Source organism: Haliaeetus leucocephalus, unplaced genomic scaffold (genome assembly GCF_000737465.1).
Source record: "Haliaeetus leucocephalus isolate CR32 unplaced genomic scaffold, Haliaeetus_leucocephalus-4.0 Scaffold784, whole genome shotgun sequence".
NCBI lineage: Eukaryota > Metazoa > Chordata > Aves > Accipitriformes > Accipitridae > Haliaeetus > Haliaeetus leucocephalus.
In genome coordinates this window covers 4,324,986-4,345,636 of record NW_010973220.1, presented here as the reverse complement: position 1 = coordinate 4,345,636, position 20,651 = coordinate 4,324,986, and the positions used below count along the sequence as shown (strand labels likewise).

Here is a 20,651-nt window from a genome sequence, read left to right as displayed (position 1 = left end):
CCCCCAAAACCCAAAGCCATTTCAGATGAGAGATCCTTCCAAACTAATTAAAAATCTGGCAACGTATCCACTGTCACACATTATGCAATAAGTTGCATCCATCTATGCAACTAATGGGGTACTACCTCACTACAAAAAGAAGGGGTTTTCTATTCTCTGATGAAATTATAGAAGAAAGCAAAAATGTCCAGCCTTCACAGACTGACCCTATGCTTCTGCGGAGCCCACCAAAGTTAATGAGAGGTTGAGTAAACACCATTGTGACTACTGCATCAGGGCCCTGAAGCCCTCTTGAACTCTCTAGCTTGTCCTATTATATATCAATATATGTATTTCCTTTCTTTTTTAAGTTGGGATTGGGAATTAAGGGCATCAGAAGCTCCTTTTCACTTTCAGAATTGCTACTACATCCATGGGGTTGGGGGACAAAACCACTTGTTTTCTTTGAGATCTAAAGCCAAAGTTGTGGGAAGTTTAAAAGAAAGTATTAAAAAATAAAATAAAAATCCATTTTTAAGAGAGTCAAGGAGCATAAATTATAAATAGGAAAAAATAATTTCCTTTCCACAGTTTTGCAAATAGTAGATTTTCTAAAGTAAGCATCACAAAATCTGTGCCTCAGATCATATTGTTTGTCATAACTATAACTCTTGCAAAATCTCAAACCTCTCCTTCACTTAATATTGTACTTAAAAATGAGAAGATAGAACAATGTTCCTGTTTTGCTAAGAAACCCTAACACAAGCAGTTTTTACCAGGTATAGCAGCAAGCAATTTAGGTGCAAAATAGGCTTTTGTAGAGAGCATCTGCACCATAATGAATACTTCGGTTAGTGTCACTATCCACCTAAGTAGCTAGAAAAGGCTGTCTTGTTTTCTGTGCCACTGTTGTCTGCACTAAATGGGTAAGAATTGATAGCATCTCTCTTTTGCATCAATGAGTATGTTTTCTCACTGTGTACTGTGCAGTGCTTTATAAGCAATGGAATAAAAAAAAATTGCAAAAATACAAATGTTAGGGATTTTAATTTTTTTTTAATTAGCTCATCATTTGGTATTTTACACAAATTTGAACCTTAAACTTAGTTCCAGAAAGCTCCGTACAATGTACACTCTTTTCCTTTTGTTATTCACATTAAGAAAAATCAAAATCTTTTAATTTAAGCACAAATCCTATCTAAAAAGATACTACACAAAAATGAGGATCATTTGAGCTAAATGAATGGGACTCTGATTAGCTTTTAGTAACTTTGGTAAGCTAGTTAGTGAAAAAAACAAAACAAACCAGGAAAAAGATTACTGAGTTTTCATTTAAATTACTGACAAAAAGGACTATGTGGCTGGTGACCTGTTCTAAATTTACACCCTCAGCATCACAACACTTGGAGACGCATGGGCTCAACTTCATGCTCTCCTTATCACTTTTTCCTTCTCTGCCTTCCACCTGTAAACCATATGTAGGTTTGAGTTTACACATAATTTTCCAGGACATATGATCATCTCAGAATGTTCATATAACTTTTAGTGGTTTGACTTATAAATACAGAAAGACCACCTTTGTGAGCAACGAAAAGGGTGTATACCTTCACTATCATCACAGACCTGCGAAGAAAGCCTTTTCACTCTCACGAGATACAAAAGCATCAGCAATCCTGCACTCTAATGTGTATTTTTGAGGTTAGAAGTTGAAGTGCATTTTAAAAGGAGGAGTGTGAAACTCAGAAAATAATTTCCCATCTGATTTCTAGCTGTTTAATATATTTACAGAAATTATGCTGATATCTTACATGCAATGGTAATACTCAAGTATTTAACATCTTCGGCACCAGCTAGCAGTCAGAGGGAGCTGAAGACAATACAGTGTGTAAGCCAGCTCTCTGTAGATGTGCCAAAAGACAGGAACAGCTCTCACAACAAATATGAAATAGGCTTCTCTGTCAAGTAGGAATATCCTAATATGACACGTCACTCTAATACTCTGCTATCATGCCTTGCCAAAGATGGAATTTGTCCCAGAGATTGATTTCAAAAAGACAGGAACATTGTATTGATTCCAGAAATAAAACAAAAGAAGGAGCCAACACATCAAATATGAAAGGGACAGCCAACAAATCACTGGGGAAAAAATTAACATAATCAAGATACTGAGCTATTCTGTACCTGCAGGATTGTTCTAACTTGGGAAGAAACTAAAAAGTGAAAAAGGCAGTAAAAATGAAATCTAAAGCCAAATTAACATTTAGATATGCATTTGTAATATGAAAAACAAAACAAAAATTGTGAGGCAGTCTTTCCTATTGCAACAAAAATAATAAACAGGCAGTTTAGGACCAAACACAGCTGAAACCAATTCTAACACCAGTGAATGCTGAATGGCTGTTGCACAAAGTGCACTGAAATTTTACTTCCCAATTACCTCTATGGGAGACCTGTTACTGAACGGTGCAAAGTGCAGGATACAATATATCAACAACAAAAAAACCATTTAAGGCGAGAAAGGAAAGAAAAACCTTTTGAAAGTGAGTCTCCACCAGTGTGTTACTGAAGAGTGTATCAAAGTAAGGCCCAACATATATAAGACTATTAAATGCTGTACTCTTGCGAATTCACTCATTCTATGAAAAACAACTCCATTTCAGTCATCAACAGAGTCATCAGAATGTATAATTTGTTAAATTTATACAGCAGTCTGAACTACTCTTAAGAGGCAGAGGGATTTTACCTATTAGATTACCATAACACTAAAAAGGGCACAAACTTGATATGAGTGATCAAAGGGAAACACAACTGCAAGTGCCACATCTTGCATATGAATAATTTAAAAACATGGTTCTTTGTATGTGCAGATGAGGACTTAGGTAATGTATTCCATCACCATTCCCAGTATGTACTTGAAGAGCTCTTATAAAAACATTTATTACTTTGCCTGTGTTGTGGTACATTGATAAAAGCTTTAAAAAACACAGCTGTAAAGTTGAGTTGTTAGTATGACAAATCAAGTGTCAAAACAAAATCTCACGTCACTATTTTTGTAACCTTTTTGAGCTAGGTAAATGGGTAAATGAAGGCACAGTGAAACACAGTGCTTACCACACCATAATAATGACCAGTAGTAAAGGAAAAATTAGATTGTCACCTACATTTAATGTCTTATGAAGTAGTAGCAGCCTCTGTTCACTTAAAGGATGTAGACCTCACTTCCATTAGTGACAGTTATCAGCCCTTTGCAGAGAAAGTAAATATCGTTCCATGTATATCAGCTAGCAGTCCAGTGGTATAGCAGTATAAGATGGGAACCCTTCCAAATAAGCTGAGGCACATCTTTTGCTGCACCTCGAAATAGGAAATCTTTTACCCTAATAGAAGCATTTAGATTTCCAGTATAGTCAATAGAGTGGCAGGTGCCTCTGGAGATCTCCAGAGGGAGATTTGGTCTGCCTAACTCAGACAGACAGACATGGGGTATTTTCTACTGTGGCAGGATTTCCTAAAATTAGGAAGTCTTTATTTCACCTGTAAATATGAGCTCCAAGTAATGTCTATTATTTTCAAAAGCAGTGTCTTTTTGAGATTGTCTTCTGAAAGAAGAAATACATTGAAATGACCAAGCTCCAATTGCCTGTAATCACAGCACCAAACTATCACACTTACTTCATAATCTCAGTATTTGCACTTGCAGGAAAGATAAATTAATCATGTTTTTAAATTATAGGGGAAGAAAGAAAAATAATTACAATTATTATTGCTGCCATATGCAACTGACTTTGCTTATCATGATTGTCTATTAGAGTGATAGTTGCAGACTGCAGTACATAAGAGACTATGCACTGAACCCATTATTTGCCTACTGTGAAGATAAATGAATGAAGAAGAGCCCATCATTTAAAGCTCTCCAAAACACCAGTCTGTACCAGTAAGGATTTTATAAAAGAAGGTGACTTTGTCAAGCTGTTTTTAGCACTGACTCGTTCAGCAGAGTTCATGTTAGTTCCTCTAATTGCACTTTGTTGCTGTGAATACAAACCTGTGGAGTCCAGAGCACAGATTATAGCAGTCAGGGTCCAATGGAATCAAAAAGTTCTATTGATTTTTGTTAAATCCACTATTTACAGAAAGAGAAGGAGGATTACTATGAGCCGCTCACAAAGGAGAAGTGTCCAGAAACCACAGCCTGCCAGGAAGAGATACGGTCACTTTTGCAACAAGTTTGATGTCAGTGGTTTAAAGTTTTGAATAGAATAGAACCTAGAAAACAAAGTATGTTTAAACACTGTATGCTTACATATTTTACAGCTGATTCTTTCCTTGGGATTTTTATGCACTTGTATATCTACCTTGCAAGAAAAGAGGAGATACTAGGAGACATCTGTTCTTTTCTGCATGCAGGGCAGAATGGTCTTTGATCCCTTTTCTTACGTACACGTTAAAGATGAGCAGGAAGGGATCTTTAAGATATCTGTTCTCCTTTTGCTATTTGATAGTATTTGTCATTTGTACAATATGTACAGCCTGATTTTCTGAGAGCTCACGGACCCTCCCTTAAATGGGCTCTCCCTTCACATCTTGGAATATTCACTTCCTTCTTGCCCTCGTGCTGGGATTCTTCAAAGTAAGAAGGGAAAGTTAGTGTAATCGATGAGAAAAGGGGTCATCTACTTTGATGACAAAGAGGAAAGAAGGTTTCAGAAAACACTGAAGCTTTCTAACACAGTTTTTCTACCCTGGATTTACTAGAGAGAATTACTTTTGCTGGTCTGGAAGGACAAAATGCAATCAGGGTATATTTTTCAATCTGATTTAAGTGATGTATTCTAAATGCAAAACTGGTTATCCTCTTCAAATTAGTCCTTCTGTAGTTTAATCATCTTTTTTTTTAACTACTAGAAAATAATATATAATCATAAAATGAGATTTTTATGAAGAGCTCCCCAAATGTATGTATACGTATATAAAAATATTTGTATATGCTAAATATTTCTTTTTAGAAAATGATACATTTCTAGTTCGTCTGTTCAAACTGACAACCTCTCGAAAAGGGCTCAGAAACATGACACAAGGATTAAATCCTTCAGACCAGACACCTAACTGCAGGTGTCTACAGTGTAGATGCCAACATGTGGGCAATGTATCCAAACTCATTTATATTGTGCAAGACTAAAGAACTGCTGTTCTTATCCTGAAGCACACATTTACGTATGGCCACATGAACAGCTCTCTAAGGTCCATGGACTAGATCTACATATAAGGGAAGCTTAAACATCTAAATGCAGGTGTCCGATTAAAGAACTGAATTCCACCCCTGCTGCAAATAAATGCCACAGGTTATCAGTGATTAAATTACATGTCAGTGCATGTCACCATTTTTACTGTGAAAAGTACCAGAAACAAAGCTTCTGATTCTTTGCCACATACTGATATTTACAAAGTGGTAATTTACAAACTGTTCAGACCTGAAGGCTGTGGAACCATGACAGGCTGTACAAGCAAAAGAAAATCAGGCTATACTTACCGCTGATCACAGTCAGAGCTCTGTGTGTTGAGAAGGAAGGACCATATCATATCATGACATCAGGAGACAGAGAGAAATGTTACTTTGATATCCTGCATCTTGAAATGTTTAAAAGCTGATGTGAAAAATCATATAAACCGGAATTACCACTCATTTCCTTTCTCCTAATAGCTACATACAAAACACAAATAACAAAAATGTACTTGTTTAGCAAGCAAGGTTACAGCAACATGGAATTTATATAAAAATATATATAGTTGCCTCGATAAATAGCAAGTTATATATCACCCTGCCAATCTGTGTCACCTTAAAGCTACATTAAAGTATATAGACTTTTTCAGAACTAATCATTCCTGAAATCTGTAAAACAGGACAAATACAATTTCTTTTCTACTAAATTGGCTATTTAAACTTTTGCAGTGCAGTAATAATGCTTGAATAGAGTGCTAGACTTCAGTATGACTCCATCTATCTCTGAGGCAACACCACAATCCATTAAGCTCCCCTTATTTAATCTGTCTGTCATAAGCGTAATACGTGATTCATCCTTTTGATATCACAAAGGATGAAAAGGTGATCTTTTGTATGTGTATCTCTAATTTACGCTCCCCATCCTCCTTTCCCAAGCAGTAAATGGTAGAGAAAAAAGCTTCTTCTGCAGTTTCTTCAGCTCTTTTATCTGAGGAAAAGCAGTTATATGTCGGGTCTCTAAGGAATTTGATGCTCTCTTTATCCCCTGACCCTATTTCCATACTCAGAGCTTCAAGAAAGGAAACTATCCCATAGAAAGATAACATATTTGGAGGCTAGTAAGACTTGCAGTATGTAAATTATATGTCCTTCTCCCCAAGACCCACTCTAGTCTTTTGGGACAAGGGCGAATAAGCTCTCAAAATGAAATACCTTATAATGGAATTGTTCTATTCCACTCTTTTAGATCCTCACTTGAGGAGGAAACGACACAACTCCTAGTCTCTAGAGGAAAACAACACAATAAACTATACAGTGCAGATTTAATATCAAAGGAGGGCATTCCTGATAGATGAAAGACCTTGAGACTAACCCAGTAAAATTTGCAATGTTTTTCTTTGCACATTAATTTGTAGTTCTTAATTAAGTCATAGCATCTCTTTGGAGGGAAAATTGTATTCATTTTCTCACCATTGTAACCACCATTTTAATAAAGAGACACAAAAGCATGCTGAAACTGGAAGGCTATGAAAGATACTTCTTTTAAGGAGAAAGGAATAATGATTGCCTTTGAGTTTATATCTGGATGCCACTTCTCCCAGAAAATAACCCTACTTACAGAAAAGAAGTTTTGAGTTGGTTTTTTTTTTTCTATTTCACCACTCTCCTTTGTTGTCAGAGAAAAGTTATTTTTCACAAATAGAGAAATAAGAACCAAGAGAGTTTATCATTAAGCTATCAGTAATATTTCAACTCCAGAAACCATTTGGTAAACTGTATTTAAAAGCTGCCAAGAAGATGGAGAAACAAAATTAAAGCAAGTCCTTAGATGGAACTAAATGTACTAGACAAGGAAGAGCTGTCTAATATCTCTAATTCTCATGTCTGGGGAACGAGGTAGAGAAGTGGAGTGGAGATCATAAAGGTGCCAAGTTTGCATGCCCTCCCTAAGTAGCCTCTACTTTTACAGATGACAGGATACTGGGTTAGATGGGTCACTGACAAGAAATGCCAATAGAACATTTCTTACCACTGAGTCTTCAGATCAGTGGAAACGTATATGTTTAAACTGAAATAGAGAGTTGTCAGCAAAATAACGGTTTGTTTCAATAGAATCAGGTTTTTGTCCTGTAGTTCTGGCTTTCTGTGCACAGCCTTAAATTTAGTGACTGACAGATATGTACATCAGGTAATGAACACCAACTCCTTTAGCAAGCATGCTATTCTTGTTCAAACTTTCTAGTTTTTCTATCTGGCATCTAAACAAAAAACCCTGCAGCAAGACTAGTTAAGAAAGAACGTAGATTTAGTAGAGGGAAGAGGGAAATTATGTTTTATTGTGTTTTAAACATATGCACCCAGTTTATATCCCTAAATTATACTGTTTGTGTTTCTGTACGTTTACTGCAATGCCGAGTTGTGGTACTCGCAGGTACAGATGGCCTAGCTGCCAGAGTCAGACCTCCGACACTTACCTACCATATGCAAACCTTTTAACTAAATCATTTTTAATAATTGAAGTGAGACAGAGAGCAAGCAGTGTTTTGCTCTTGACGTGCACTGAGCAGTAACCTGAATTAACAACTAACCTTTAATGTACAGTAAATTAATACTTTCACTACTAGTCTTTAGTACTACACTGTATCTATAGGTAAAAGCAGCTTACCTGAATAACATGTTTCAGCTTGTCAATAATTTGACTTATTACAGGATCTGCTCCCTTCACTTTTACTTCTGGATTTGCAGACTGAGCTTTGATTCCACTGCCAACCACATGATGAGTATAGCTAGTTTAATACACAAACACACACACACACACACACACATACTTTAGTAAGTTATTCTGCTCTCAGAGAGTCATCTTCTAGTTCGTATTAACTCAAATGGCACCAACATTCCACTTTAATGAGATGCATTAATTTTGTGCACATATTTTTCACAGAAAAGAAATACAGCATAATGTAATTACTACATTCCACAAAGTTGTATTATTTATTACAGCTTTAATTTTACTACAAACTTTAAAAAGAAAAAGAGTTATCTATAGTTTCAAACAAGAAACATTCAGCCCTATGCATGGGGTTTTTTGTGTGTGCAAAGACTGTCCTCCATTTTGGTTTTGCTAAATACAAACTACATGGTGATTGCCTAAAGGTATGACATTTCAGGTTTTTAAAACAAACTCCAGATTCTACACACACTATGTTCAGAACTACACCTGAAGTTTCCTAGTGTTTTTGTGGATGCACATGCAGACAGAATATTGCAGGACAACAGCCAAGTTGTGCATAAATTATTTAGCATTATGTAACTGATATAAGTAGAGTAGGTAAAAATTTACTTAATAGATAGATATGTAAAAAAGAATCAATAGAAACCAGATATATGGTCGTTCAAGAAAGAACTGCTGTAGTAAGTAGAACATTGTTTCTAATATATCAAAATTCAAAATACAGAGACTAAAATTAAGCACCTAGCAGAACTCTGTGGCTTATTAAGATGTAATTCTTCATTCAACTTCCCATGTTATACGTAATACTCAAATTGTGCAAGAAAAACTGAATATCTACCTTCTCATCACAGATACTGTACATTGTGCAAATACCCTCCATATGTTAGGTTTCATCTGCATACCCTACAAGAGGATAGCTCTATATATCTCTGTCTCAAAAATATTTTGCCAGCTGTTACGCTGTAAGAAAAAGAAAGGAAAGAACCCTATCAGGAATGGAGTAAAGAAATGCCCAATTCCTGCCTATTAGATCTGCATATGAGCATAGACAACAGAGCATATTCAAATTTTACATGATCTGTTTTATGAAAAACACTACAGGTCCTCTTAGCTCTGCAGAAAACCTTCCCTGTATGCTAAACAATCAACACTGTTCATTAAAACAAGGTTGCCACATAACAACAATATTTTTGTTTTTATCTTTGCTTAAATATCACCTCAAGTGAGACTGAGGATATTCCTAAGGAAGCATACCCAGACACAGATGCCATTCCTAAAATTACATTGGCCGTGCTCATAGGTATAAATTAACCCTGTCATATAAAATGACTCTAAGTTTTCCATAGGTCCCAGAGAGCGCAATTTGCCTTCTATGTGAGTGACAAAAATTAGTAGCTCCTTCAGGCATTACAAGAAGACACTTTTTGGACTACATGTTCTGCAAAATGCTTCAAAAGTGAACTAATTCTAAGGCTCAGCAAAATTTTCCCAGACTTTTAAGGTCCCAGACTTTTAAGGATCCAGCAGTCTTTCATCACTTAAGTCCTTTAAAGCATTCGGTTTCAGACAGTAAATACTAAAATTCTAGACCTTCTACATACAGCTCTGCATGTGCTATTTAGGCCAAGTGTACTCTCTATTTCTCCTGCAAGCAATCAAGTGCACTGGAAGCAGATATAATATCAAATTTAAATTCAATTATGCATCAAGATATCACAGCAATGATAACCTAGGATTAGTCACAAGTTAAAGATTTCAGCTTTATTCATTCTTCATTTGAGAAAATATAGTCAGCTGTATCCAATATTCAGGACACACTGTATCAGATAAAGGTAAATACTAAAAATAATAAGCTCATTACTAAAAGCCATTATGGAACCCTTTGCTGATTCACTAGCCATACTATTACTTGGAATGGATGTTAATGCTGCACAATCAGGACAGCAAAGCTTAATGTACTTAATGTAGCTCACTGGAACATGGTAGTTGAAATGAGTTTAAAAAAAAAATCTTCATAGCACTGTTGAATACATTGAATATATGAATGGCTCATGTTCTTCACAAAGTGGTATTTTGGTTTATAGCAGACAGCTTTTTGTGCTGTTTTGTAGTGATGGGGCAATTTGCCAGCTTGTAGTGATGGAGTAAAGCTTTTTACAGGGGTGTGTACAAAATCTGCAGCCTGCCTGCTAGACTTGAGGGAACGTTTAACACAGCAATTTCAGTAGGGTCGACAAATCTTCTGGTAGCTTCTAAGGATAAAAAAAACTCCAAACCTAGAAACATTCTCCAAGGTTTTCCTCAAAAATCCTTCTTTCACAGTCATTTGTCTAAATCAAAATAGATAATTCAATATGGAATTCATTCCTTCCTTTCCCTTTCCAGCTGAACAATACTGCACTCACCAGACGGACAACTGGTTTAACTTAACACACTGGTTTAATGCAACACAGCAATTTCTCTTCATACTGTAACACTATAAAAAAAAAAGTCTTAAAGGTTATTGCTATCCTTTCTACACACTGCTCTCATTTTCTGTTTCACAGCATGCAAAACCTATGTTCTCACTTTCTGTCACTCAGAATTCTTCAATTAACACCTTTTTCCAAATGCTGCAAGCCCAACTATTACACATTTGCCAGTGAACTACATAACTATGTGAAAAAGATTATACTTTCTCTTTTTTTAATTCAATCAATGATACTCAGTTGTCTAACTATGCAGGAAGAAATAAACCATACACAAGTTGAGACTTGCCTAGGCTACAATTTTATTAATTTAGCTCATCTGGGAATCATCTGGCAATGACTCGTTCAAAGCTGACCATCATTTCTTTTTCAGCTATTTCCACAATGAAATCCACATCCTTGCACAGCTGGTATTTACCGCAGTACTAAATCCCTTCTTTCACGTGAGGGAAAGTAGCTGGGAAAGTAATACTGTCTTGTCAGTGGACCAGATATTAGGAGTTTCAGTTGTGTTCCTCAACCTCTTTAGAGCTGTCATCCTCTAAATTCCTCTTCAGCTGTGGTTCATAAGGAGTAATTGGATTTACTTACCAGTAAAAAGTGTTAGCAATTAATTTGGTTGTCTCGCTCCCACTTCTAGTCATTCTGTTATAGAATCACAGAATGGTTTGGGTTGGAAGGGACCTTTAAAGATCATCTAGTCCAGCCTGCCTGCCATGGGCAGGGACACCTTCCACCAGACCAGGTTGCTCAAAGCCCCATCCAACCTGGCCTTGAACACTGCCAGGGATGGGGCATCCATGTTCTTTTCATATTCTCTCAAAGGCAAAATACATATCCTCCCCATGTAGAGGAGGTCTATTATCTAATATTAAAATTTCTTTCTAGGCAATGAATGATTCTCCTTTCTCATGTAAAAAATATACCCTTTTTTCTGATTTACACATTTTCAAAATTGTCAGCCCCGTGTGGCCCAAAAGCTCTTTGCCATTTTGGGTTGGAAGCTTCAAGTTATCCCAGAAGCATGTCCATAATCCCTTTGAATGTTCTCTCAGTTCTCATGATTAAAGCAATTCTTATACAAAGTCCAGATATCCTTACCCAGTAATACTGCCTGTAGCAAATATCACTCAACCTTTACCTCTTTTGCTCACTTTGGTGAGAAAAACATTGCTGCACAGAAAGCAGATGTACAGTGTGAGTGGGCATGCTCTAGTCTGGGAATACCCCTGTCCGTTCTTCTGCCTGCCCTTGCAGCTTTGTAAAGAAAATGAAAGTTTGGTAAGCATTTTCTTCTTTTACTGTCACTACCAGGCTACTTTTTATTCCCTTCAGGAAGGAAATCCACTCAGTCACTTACCTGTCGAAGAACCTACTCGCATTAGTTGCCCAAACTGCATCCTTGCTGACTGCTCAGAGGTGGGGTTTGCTTTTTCCAGTTGAGAGTGGGGAAGGATAAGAAGCTGAAGCAGAGGTGACATGTGCATTGAAGCAATGACAAGCAGCCCACTAGTGCTTGATAACACCACAACTTTAAGTCTATTAGCACTGAATGACTATTAGATCATTAGGAACTGGTAGTAACAACCTCCATATTACTTGTCCTTACTTGCTCTGAGCTGTTTAGCACCTTTCTTTCTACCTTCTTTCTCATTCCTGACCTTTCTCTCACCCACAGCCAGCATGATCCTTTCCAGGGCTAACAGAAGAAGTGAATTTCTGATTCCCCCTGCCTATGGGCCTCCTCACCCTGCACAACAACGTTCCCAAGCAGAACAGAGCACTTCTCTACCCAACACCTTCACAAATGCACTGCTGTCCCCAAACCAGTTCAAATCCTGTTCTGTGACAACTGACACATTTCAGCCCATCCTCCTGACATTTTTGTCTGTTACTGGCCCCAGCAGACCCCAAATAACACACAAGATTACATCCACAGAAAAAACTTTGGGTCCAGGACTGGTATAATCACTACTCATTTCAAAGGCTTCTGGTTTATCCTTAGGTCTACTGAATGTTTACCACATTCCCCAGTTTGACTCTTAAAGGAGTTGCTACTTCTCCTTCTCTCTCCAGAAACCATTATGCTTTTGAAGTGCTGGTTTAGTCAGGCTTAGTAAAGCTTTACTCCTTCAAAAGTTTTTCATTTTATATTCAGGGAGAATCCCATCTTGAAATTAATCCTCCAAATTCTGGATGCCAATTTTCACCCAGGAAGATACCTTGTAAAGCATCACATATGGAAAATGAAGAGGTAAATGACAAAAATTAAGATTCATTTGGAGGGAACAAAAAGAGTGCAATCCCATTTGGAAGAATGGTTTTCCCCAAATGTATTGGATTTGCGTGACAAGGTTTTGGTAGTGGAGGGGCTACAGGGGTGCCTTCTGTGAGAAGCTGCTAGAAGCTTCCCCCACATCCGACAGAGCCAATGCCAGCCGGCTCTAAGACAGACCTGCTGTTGGCCAAAGCTGAGCCCATCAGTGACAGTGGTAGTGCCTCTGGGAGAACAGATTTACGAAGGGGAAAAAAAGTTGCTGCGGCACAGAAACTGCAGCCGGAGAGAGGAGTGAGAACATGTAGGAGAAACAGCCCTGCAGACCCCCAGGTCAGTGCAGAAGGAGGGGGAGGAGGTGCTCCAGGTGCTGGAGCAGAGATTCCCCTGCAGCCCGTGGGGAAGACCATGGTGAGGCAGGCTGTCCCCCTGCAGCCCAGGGAGGTCCACGGGGGAGCAGATCTCCACCTGCAGCCCAGGGAGGACCCCACGCCGGAGCAGGTGGATGCCTGAAGGAGGCTGTGACCCCGTGGGAAGCCCACACTGGAGCAGGCTCCTGGCAGGACCCGTGGCCCTGTGGAGAGAGGAGCCCACGCTGGAGCAGGTTTTCTGGCAGGACTTGTGACCCTGGGGGGGGGACCCACGCTGGAGCAGCCTGTGCCTGAAGGACTGCAGCCCGTGGAAGGGACCCACACTGGAGCAGTGTGTGAAGAACTGCAGCCCATGGGAAGGACCCATGTTGGAGAAGTTCGTGGAGGACTGTCTCCTGTGCGAGGTACCCCACGCTGGAGCAGGGGAAGAGTGTGAGGAGGAAGGAGTGGCAGAGACCATGCGTAATGAACTGACCACAACCCCCATTCCCCATCCCTCTGTGCCACTCAGGGGGAGGAGGTAGGGAAGCCAGGAGTGAAGTTGAGCCTGGGAAGAAGAGAAGGGTGGGGAGAAGGTTTTTTAAGATTTGGTTTTATTTCTCATTATCCTACTCCTATTTGATTGTTAATAAATTAAATTAATTTCCCCAAGTCAAGTCTGTTTTGCCCAAGATGGTAACTGCTGAGTGATCTCCCTGTTCTTATCCTGACACATGAGCCTTTTATCCTATTTTTCTCCCCTGTCCAGTTGAGGAAGGGGAGCGATAGAGTGGCTTGGTGGACACCTGGTGTCCAAATTTCACAATACTGTCTTTGTATTCACAGCAAAAATGATGAACAACATTTTTCATATGATGTTGCATTGCTAAATGATGATGGTCTCAGTATAGAGCCCCCAAATGTGAATATACTCAACATACTAAGGTAAATAAATGCATATGTTTGCATTTTTTTCCTGTTATTAGAAATTTTAACCCATATTAAATTTGTTTTCAGTGCAAGGTGATCTGACTTTGATCAATTGACATTAAAAACTATCATTTAACTTTGAGTCTTTTGTAATTACAGGCTCTGAGAAATCACAAGGCAGGTTGAAAACACTTTTTCTTTCTTCAGGTGTACAAGGCATTGATAGAGCCTTATGAAGTATTGCTTTATCGATCCTTATCAGAAAAGTAAGATTATGGAAGTCAACCTCTTTTTGCTTAATCTGCTCTTTTGCTGCTTGAATTGATATCTTTTGCGTACAAAAATTATAAACTTACTTGTATGTTGTTTTATTTTCCACATATCATTGTGTTTAATTAACAAATGTCTATAAATCTAACATCTTCAAACATTCTAATGTGAACTAAATGATCTGTCAGAGCTGAATGGGCTATTGGGAATATGAGCACGGTACACAAAATTTCATCCCCGCAGACTTACATTTACATGCAAAATATGTTTCCCTTTAGTTGAGGGAAAAATATAAAAATCTCAGACTCTTGGTTTGAGAGACTTCATTCATTATAAAGTTTTAATACAGCATTAATCACTTTCTGTTTCTTTTACTCGTAATGTACAAGTAATGGAAAAAACATTTTAAGGATCCCCACAGAGGTAGCCTGACTTGAGCAAGTGTTGCTCGAATTTGAATCCTGAGGAAAAAAAAAATGACGAATTTCTTGCTAGAGAAGTAATAGACCCGCCATCTGTGCTCATTTCTGTACAAGCATGGTAATGTATCACATCACTTTAATAGGCAGACTTGGTCCCCAAGTACTATTCATTTTCATCAACACTAGGAAAAAAACCAAGCACCAATGTATTTGTATTCTATAAACATGTTTTAAAGTGATGAATAACAAGGTGCCCATTTTCTGAGCTCAATATATGAATATTCATATAAATATCCTATTACTTTCTATTGTATCTATAAATACCGTTGGTGGGTTTTACATTTGATTGTATTAATATCTCTGTTAAAAGAGAAGATCATGCTTTATTGGCTATCCCTGATTTCTTGGAAAAACATGCATGTTTTCCAAAATGGAGTTGGAAAAGCTATTAAAAGTAATGAACATATTAATTCTTGTAAGAAGCAGCCATTTTGGACATGGTGCTTAAGGCAGATCTGTACCTCTATATCCCTCCAACACAAATAATCTGTATTATATTGTGATGACAACAAATACTGATACATCATATTTATTGTCAACAACTGATCATGATTTTCCGTTCCTTCACACTAGCTTTGTAGAGTAACATCAACATAGAATAGCTAAAATAGAGTAAGAAATCAATGTTAAAAATGGGTCTGAGCCATAAAGTTTTGATCTAGATCCAAACTTCTCCAGAGCTCAACTCCCAGTGCTAGTAGTGTTTTGTTTCAGACCTGTTACTCTTTAAATTTGCTGCTACTTATCATTATTGGCTGACATGCCACCAATGACAGGTTTGCAGGGGAACTGCACATCATCAAACACCACGGTGTCTTATTGTCTTTTTAGTGAAAATGATTGCTTTGAATAAAAACAAATTAACTCAGAGCCACTACAGACTTGAAGTTTCCTTTCATCATAGATCAGACTGTTAGAGAACTTGGGAAGTCTCTACATATATTTCTAGAAAACTATGTTTCCGCATGTCCTCATAATACTGAGAATTTCTGCAGACAAAAATGTAGTCACAGGTCAAGATAGTCACCCTCCAGTTACTGGCAAAAAAATTAACATCGATAACAGTTTTTAATAATAAAATCCATTTATATATATTTATGTAAGTTTATATATATATTTATATGTTTATATATACCGAAACACTGTACAGACAAACGGGTAAGAACTGCCCTCTTCCTGATGATGCTGAAGATAAGAAGTGAAAGACAGAGAGGCTAACTTTGCCTTTAATGTTTTCAGGTTCACTAGCACACCAGGCAAGCAAATCCAGAAAAAGAAGAACTGAGGATACTGAGTGGGATTCAAATTTGTTGCTGCTTCTACTGCTTGGAGGAAGTGATGCTGAGCTTCTTTTAGGCACTTGGAACATGTTACAAGTGGGAGATTAAAGTAACAAAAGGTGTATTATCACAGCAGATGCTATTCTCCAGAACAATCCTAAGCATTTTAGCAGTCAAGCCTCTCCCAAGAAATCTGGTGACATGCTGCACTTTAGCAAGTTTAGCTGTTCACCCACCCTGACGTCTCTCTGCCAGCTGCTACCATCACCTTCTACCACCGCCTTCCTGGGCTTTTCAGTGCTTGGCTCAATTAGACTTTATCAAGAGTTACTGAGGAGTCTCTATGTTAAGTTGTCAAGTTACAGGGTCATGATATTGAGACAACCGCTCTGGTTGTGAAGGGCTTAATCACCGGGGTGCATTGCCTTACCTCTGAAATACTCCTGTGCGTCAGGTCGTCACACTGCTGTAGGAGGTTCCGGTGGCTCAAAGCTGCTGCAGCTGTAGAGACGCTGCAGCTGTAGAGACGCTGCCTTTTCGTCATTTTGTGGTAATAGGATTCTCACCTCCATTCGCAATATTTCATCTCAAATGAAATCTTAACGGGTAGAATCACAGTAATCTCCATGAGAGCAAGCAGACAATAACCACTAACTCCTCATCTGGTAACAATGGAAAAGTGTCTCCATTGACTTAATTTTCTGCATTTGAAACTAACTTGGTATAAATGAAGCAATGCTGATTTTCATCAGCTGACTGTTTGAAGCAAGCACTGAAATCCTAGGGAAACAGATTGAAACTAGGTGTTTACTTCCTGTGGGTTCTTTTGGAAGCTCCAGACAGAGAGAATATAATATACAAGAGACCAAATAACTTAATTTTTAAATTAATCTGTTTATTTACTATGTTTGTTCTCCTGTATTCATCTTCTTTAACTGGCATTGATACAGTAACCAAGATGCAACTTTTGCAATACGCTCTTCCTTCACAAACTGGATTTTCTTGTTTGTATGTCCTAGTCTGGAAAACTAGGCATTCATGTACTGGCATTGCTAAGGGATTTGTTTTGTTCAGCTTCTCATGTTAATTGAATTCTAAATTACTTCACAGCTTAGGCTGCTGGCACTTACAAGTTACAAGCAAGCACCTGTATTTATATAGTCTCACTGTGTTTAAGAATGGTAAGATAGCACAGTGTGCCCACTACATTTTGTTTTATTTCAAACTTGGGATATGATTTTTAATAACTCTTTCTCAGCTTGCTTGCTTGCTTTATGATTGCTGCTAATTGCTGTTTTACACCTGCTATTGCTAGCATCTTCGTCACTGCTGGACATTTCAAAATTCTGGGTAACTGTTAATTGAGAAATTAACAATTACCTGAATACTAGTATAAAGTAAACATGTGTAGCAACAAATGAGTAAGAGTGTTTAGTGATGCAAATTTTAATTAACAAAGCTGAACAAATCAAAGAATCACTGCTATCATAAAAAATGCTTAGCACTTGAACAGGTGTGTTTGTTGTTTTTGTCTAGTCTTACAAAGTTTTTTGAGAGTAGATATTGCAAAGTTAGCTTCAGAAAACTTGTCAAAAATATTTGACACCTAATTATCAGAGACAATATTTGTAGTAATTCTAGGACAGAATCCATTCTTCCTAGACATTTTCAATACTTTTTAATTGATCAACATTTATTTTAAAAGGAAATAAAATGTCTTTGAATTTTTCAATGAAAATTTATTTTTAGATCTGTAATTTGGTATATATTTGAAAAAAACTGATTGCATATACACTTGTTAAATTTACAGAAAATGTTCAGTGTGGAAAACAACTGAGTAAAAGGTGTGTTATTTGTGCTTCAGACAAAAATATGTTCCTGTAATCATTTAGGCTAAAACATGTGTAATAAAAGGTTATTTTTGATCATTGACCAGGCCTGCCTTGTTAAAGGAAAAAATAGCAGGTCAGCCTTTGGGCTTTTCTATACTTGAAAACTAAGAGACATGTCTTTGCAATACTCCTTTTAAAACAGGTATTTCATTAAAAACTTGCTTATTTGGAACAAGGTTCATGGCAATAAGACAAATCACACTGAGTATGTAATAAAGTAACTATTACAGAGCCTTTTGGAATATCTCTTTTAATGAATTTCCAAGTGTAACCCAGACCTTTGTTATTTTGTACAGCACAAAATCTATCATCTCAATAATTTCCATTATGTTCTAATCCTACAATTGCTCTTCTAAAGCTCAAAAAAACCTCCAACAATCCTTCATGATCTTAATCTGAACACCAAAATTTTTAAGAGGATTTTATATGTAGTGGTTGGAAGCCAGTTCATCATAGTTTTGATGTTAGCTGTGTCTTCCAAAAATAAGTTCTTAACTAGCAATAAGAAGTGCTAAAGGAATAACTAGATGTCCCAAAGGCTTCATTAGGCAGACAGGTCTCCCTCTGGAGACTTCCAAAAGCACCAAACTTCTCCAGCTGCTATGTATAGAACATGTATTTAGAAGGAATGTTTTACTAAGCATCTGAAACTCAGTACAGGATGTGTGTCTGTTAAGTAAGACTATCCTTTTTGCAAAGAATGCAACTTCTACTGAAGTGAAAACTACTAAGGATCAATGTTCTTCTTCAGAAGAAACACTATAATCCACACGCTGAAAATTCATGTTTTGAAGCTTTCTTCTACCACAGCAAATAAATTCTGATCACACTTAAAGATTGATCAGTAGCACAGTTGTGAGGTACTCTTTCAAGTTAAAGTTATACAAAATGTTTTTAAAATACTATCTTTTCCTGCTGATTTTCCTTCTTCTTTTTCTTGGACATCATCTGAATGAAGCAGTCTACATTAACTTAAAGAATTCTAGAACAATTCTGCCCAAATGTTATCAAAGCTTAAATACATTTCCCTGTAAATGCTGTTATTTCCTACTGTAAAGAAAACTTCTGTATCACATTATCAACATCGGAGAATTTTGTTTTGTTTTGCTTCAAAACTTAATCATTACACTGTTTCAAAAGTTCAAGAACTTTTGAAGAATTCTCACTTGAAGGATACCATGGAAATGAGTCTTCTTGTCAGTTAATGGTAACCACTGTTAACAGTTAGCTATGTGTATGTATCTCAGCAGTATGTTGATAAATTCCAGAGAGACTATTCTTATATGTGATGCAAAAAGAACGCCACAAAGAGCGAGACAGAACACCCCAGACAACAGCTCTGTTCTACCAAACAGAACTTAAACTCTGCAGAGCATCACACACACACACTAGTGGGGGGAATTCCTCACTCTAACAATGTCCAAATTCTCCATGGAGGCAAACCAAAAAGCATCAGAGATGCAGCTACTATCAATCTGCAATGCACTTTAACAAATAAATGTGTTCTAGTAATTGCAAGCTCCGTTGAAGAGAAAAGAACTGAAGAGGAGCTTTGAGACAGATATTTCATTTAAACTAGGTGTCCTGGGTAAGTCACATGTTTAAAATTGAGAAAATAAATTCTTATTACATTAGAAAATAACTAAACAGCAGACATAGGCAAGCACACTAAATCTAGACAAATAAGGACAACTGTAGCTCCTTCTTGTAGTATTCTTGAAATCTTCTTACAACCTTAATTCTACTGCACCTTCATTTAATGGCGCAAGGAAATGAGAGATCTTAATTATCATAAACAAGCACATAAATGTTTACAGCAAATAGCAGGCAAAACAAAAGGAATTATCTTGGAAAAACAATTCAAACAACTTGGAAACACAAAGCTGTCAAGCCTAATTAAAATTGAGAAACCTGCTTCCCCTATAGGACACTAAAACATCTCATCTTGGAAATGGCAAAAGGGTCATGTAGCTATGGCTTTATGTAGGACACCAAACCGTGGAGACAGAAGTCTGACATTTCACATTTTGTCCAACGTAATGCTTCAGTGCACAAACCAATGTATCCTCTAGAGACTTGGAATGCACCTGATAATTTTGGGACTGATACCTGAAACAGTGCTGGCACAATTAATATTTATCTCACAGCCACATGGGGACTACGCCACTACAAATCATGTCAAAGGTGCACTCTCACAAGCCATTCTTTGTTATTGAGTGGTTTGTTTTTTCTGAGGTAATTTATGGAAAATTAACACAAAATGACAGTTAAGTTATGGTGAAGGACTATCAAGCAGATAATAAACCTGAATATGATTATTGACAAAAGAAGAGAAGGTCATTCAGCAAATAAAGGTCAAATGAAGGAATCAAGCTAAGTTGCTGTGCAATGCCAAGATTGAAATGCTAGTTCAGCAAATTCACTGACATGAGCCACTCAATAGATCTTTTCCTGTTTATTCTAAACAGTGAAATTCCCTGTGGCAGTGAAGCTGCTTTTTACTAGCCCTTTCTGTTGTCAGAGTACACTTAGAGTTAGCAAAAGATTGGTAGATTAATAATAAATCAATGTAAGTGGCCAATCCATCTCTGTGGCTTTGGATTCATTGTATCTTCCTCATTTATCTAAATGTGCATGAATGACGATGCTGCAAACTAGGAATCAATGACATGTATCCGACGCGTGATGCTTTTCGCCTTAAATGTTTTATGACAACTATGTGCTTAATATTGTGTCGGGTAGTGGGGTTTTTGGTTGTTGTTTTGGCAGAGGG

At 37.4% G+C, this 20,651-nt stretch overlaps 1 protein-coding gene across 1 annotated transcript in view; it reads right to left on the bottom strand.

Moving 5' to 3' along the window:
* GPC5 (glypican 5) overlaps positions 1 to 20,651 on the bottom strand; it is a 713,875-nt gene that overhangs the window by 468,372 nt on the left and 224,852 nt on the right. Inside the window, 1 exon segment of the mRNA XM_010581507.1 lies at positions 7,866 to 7,986. Within this exon segment, the coding sequence (XP_010579809.1) occupies positions 7,866 to 7,986 (121 nt within the window).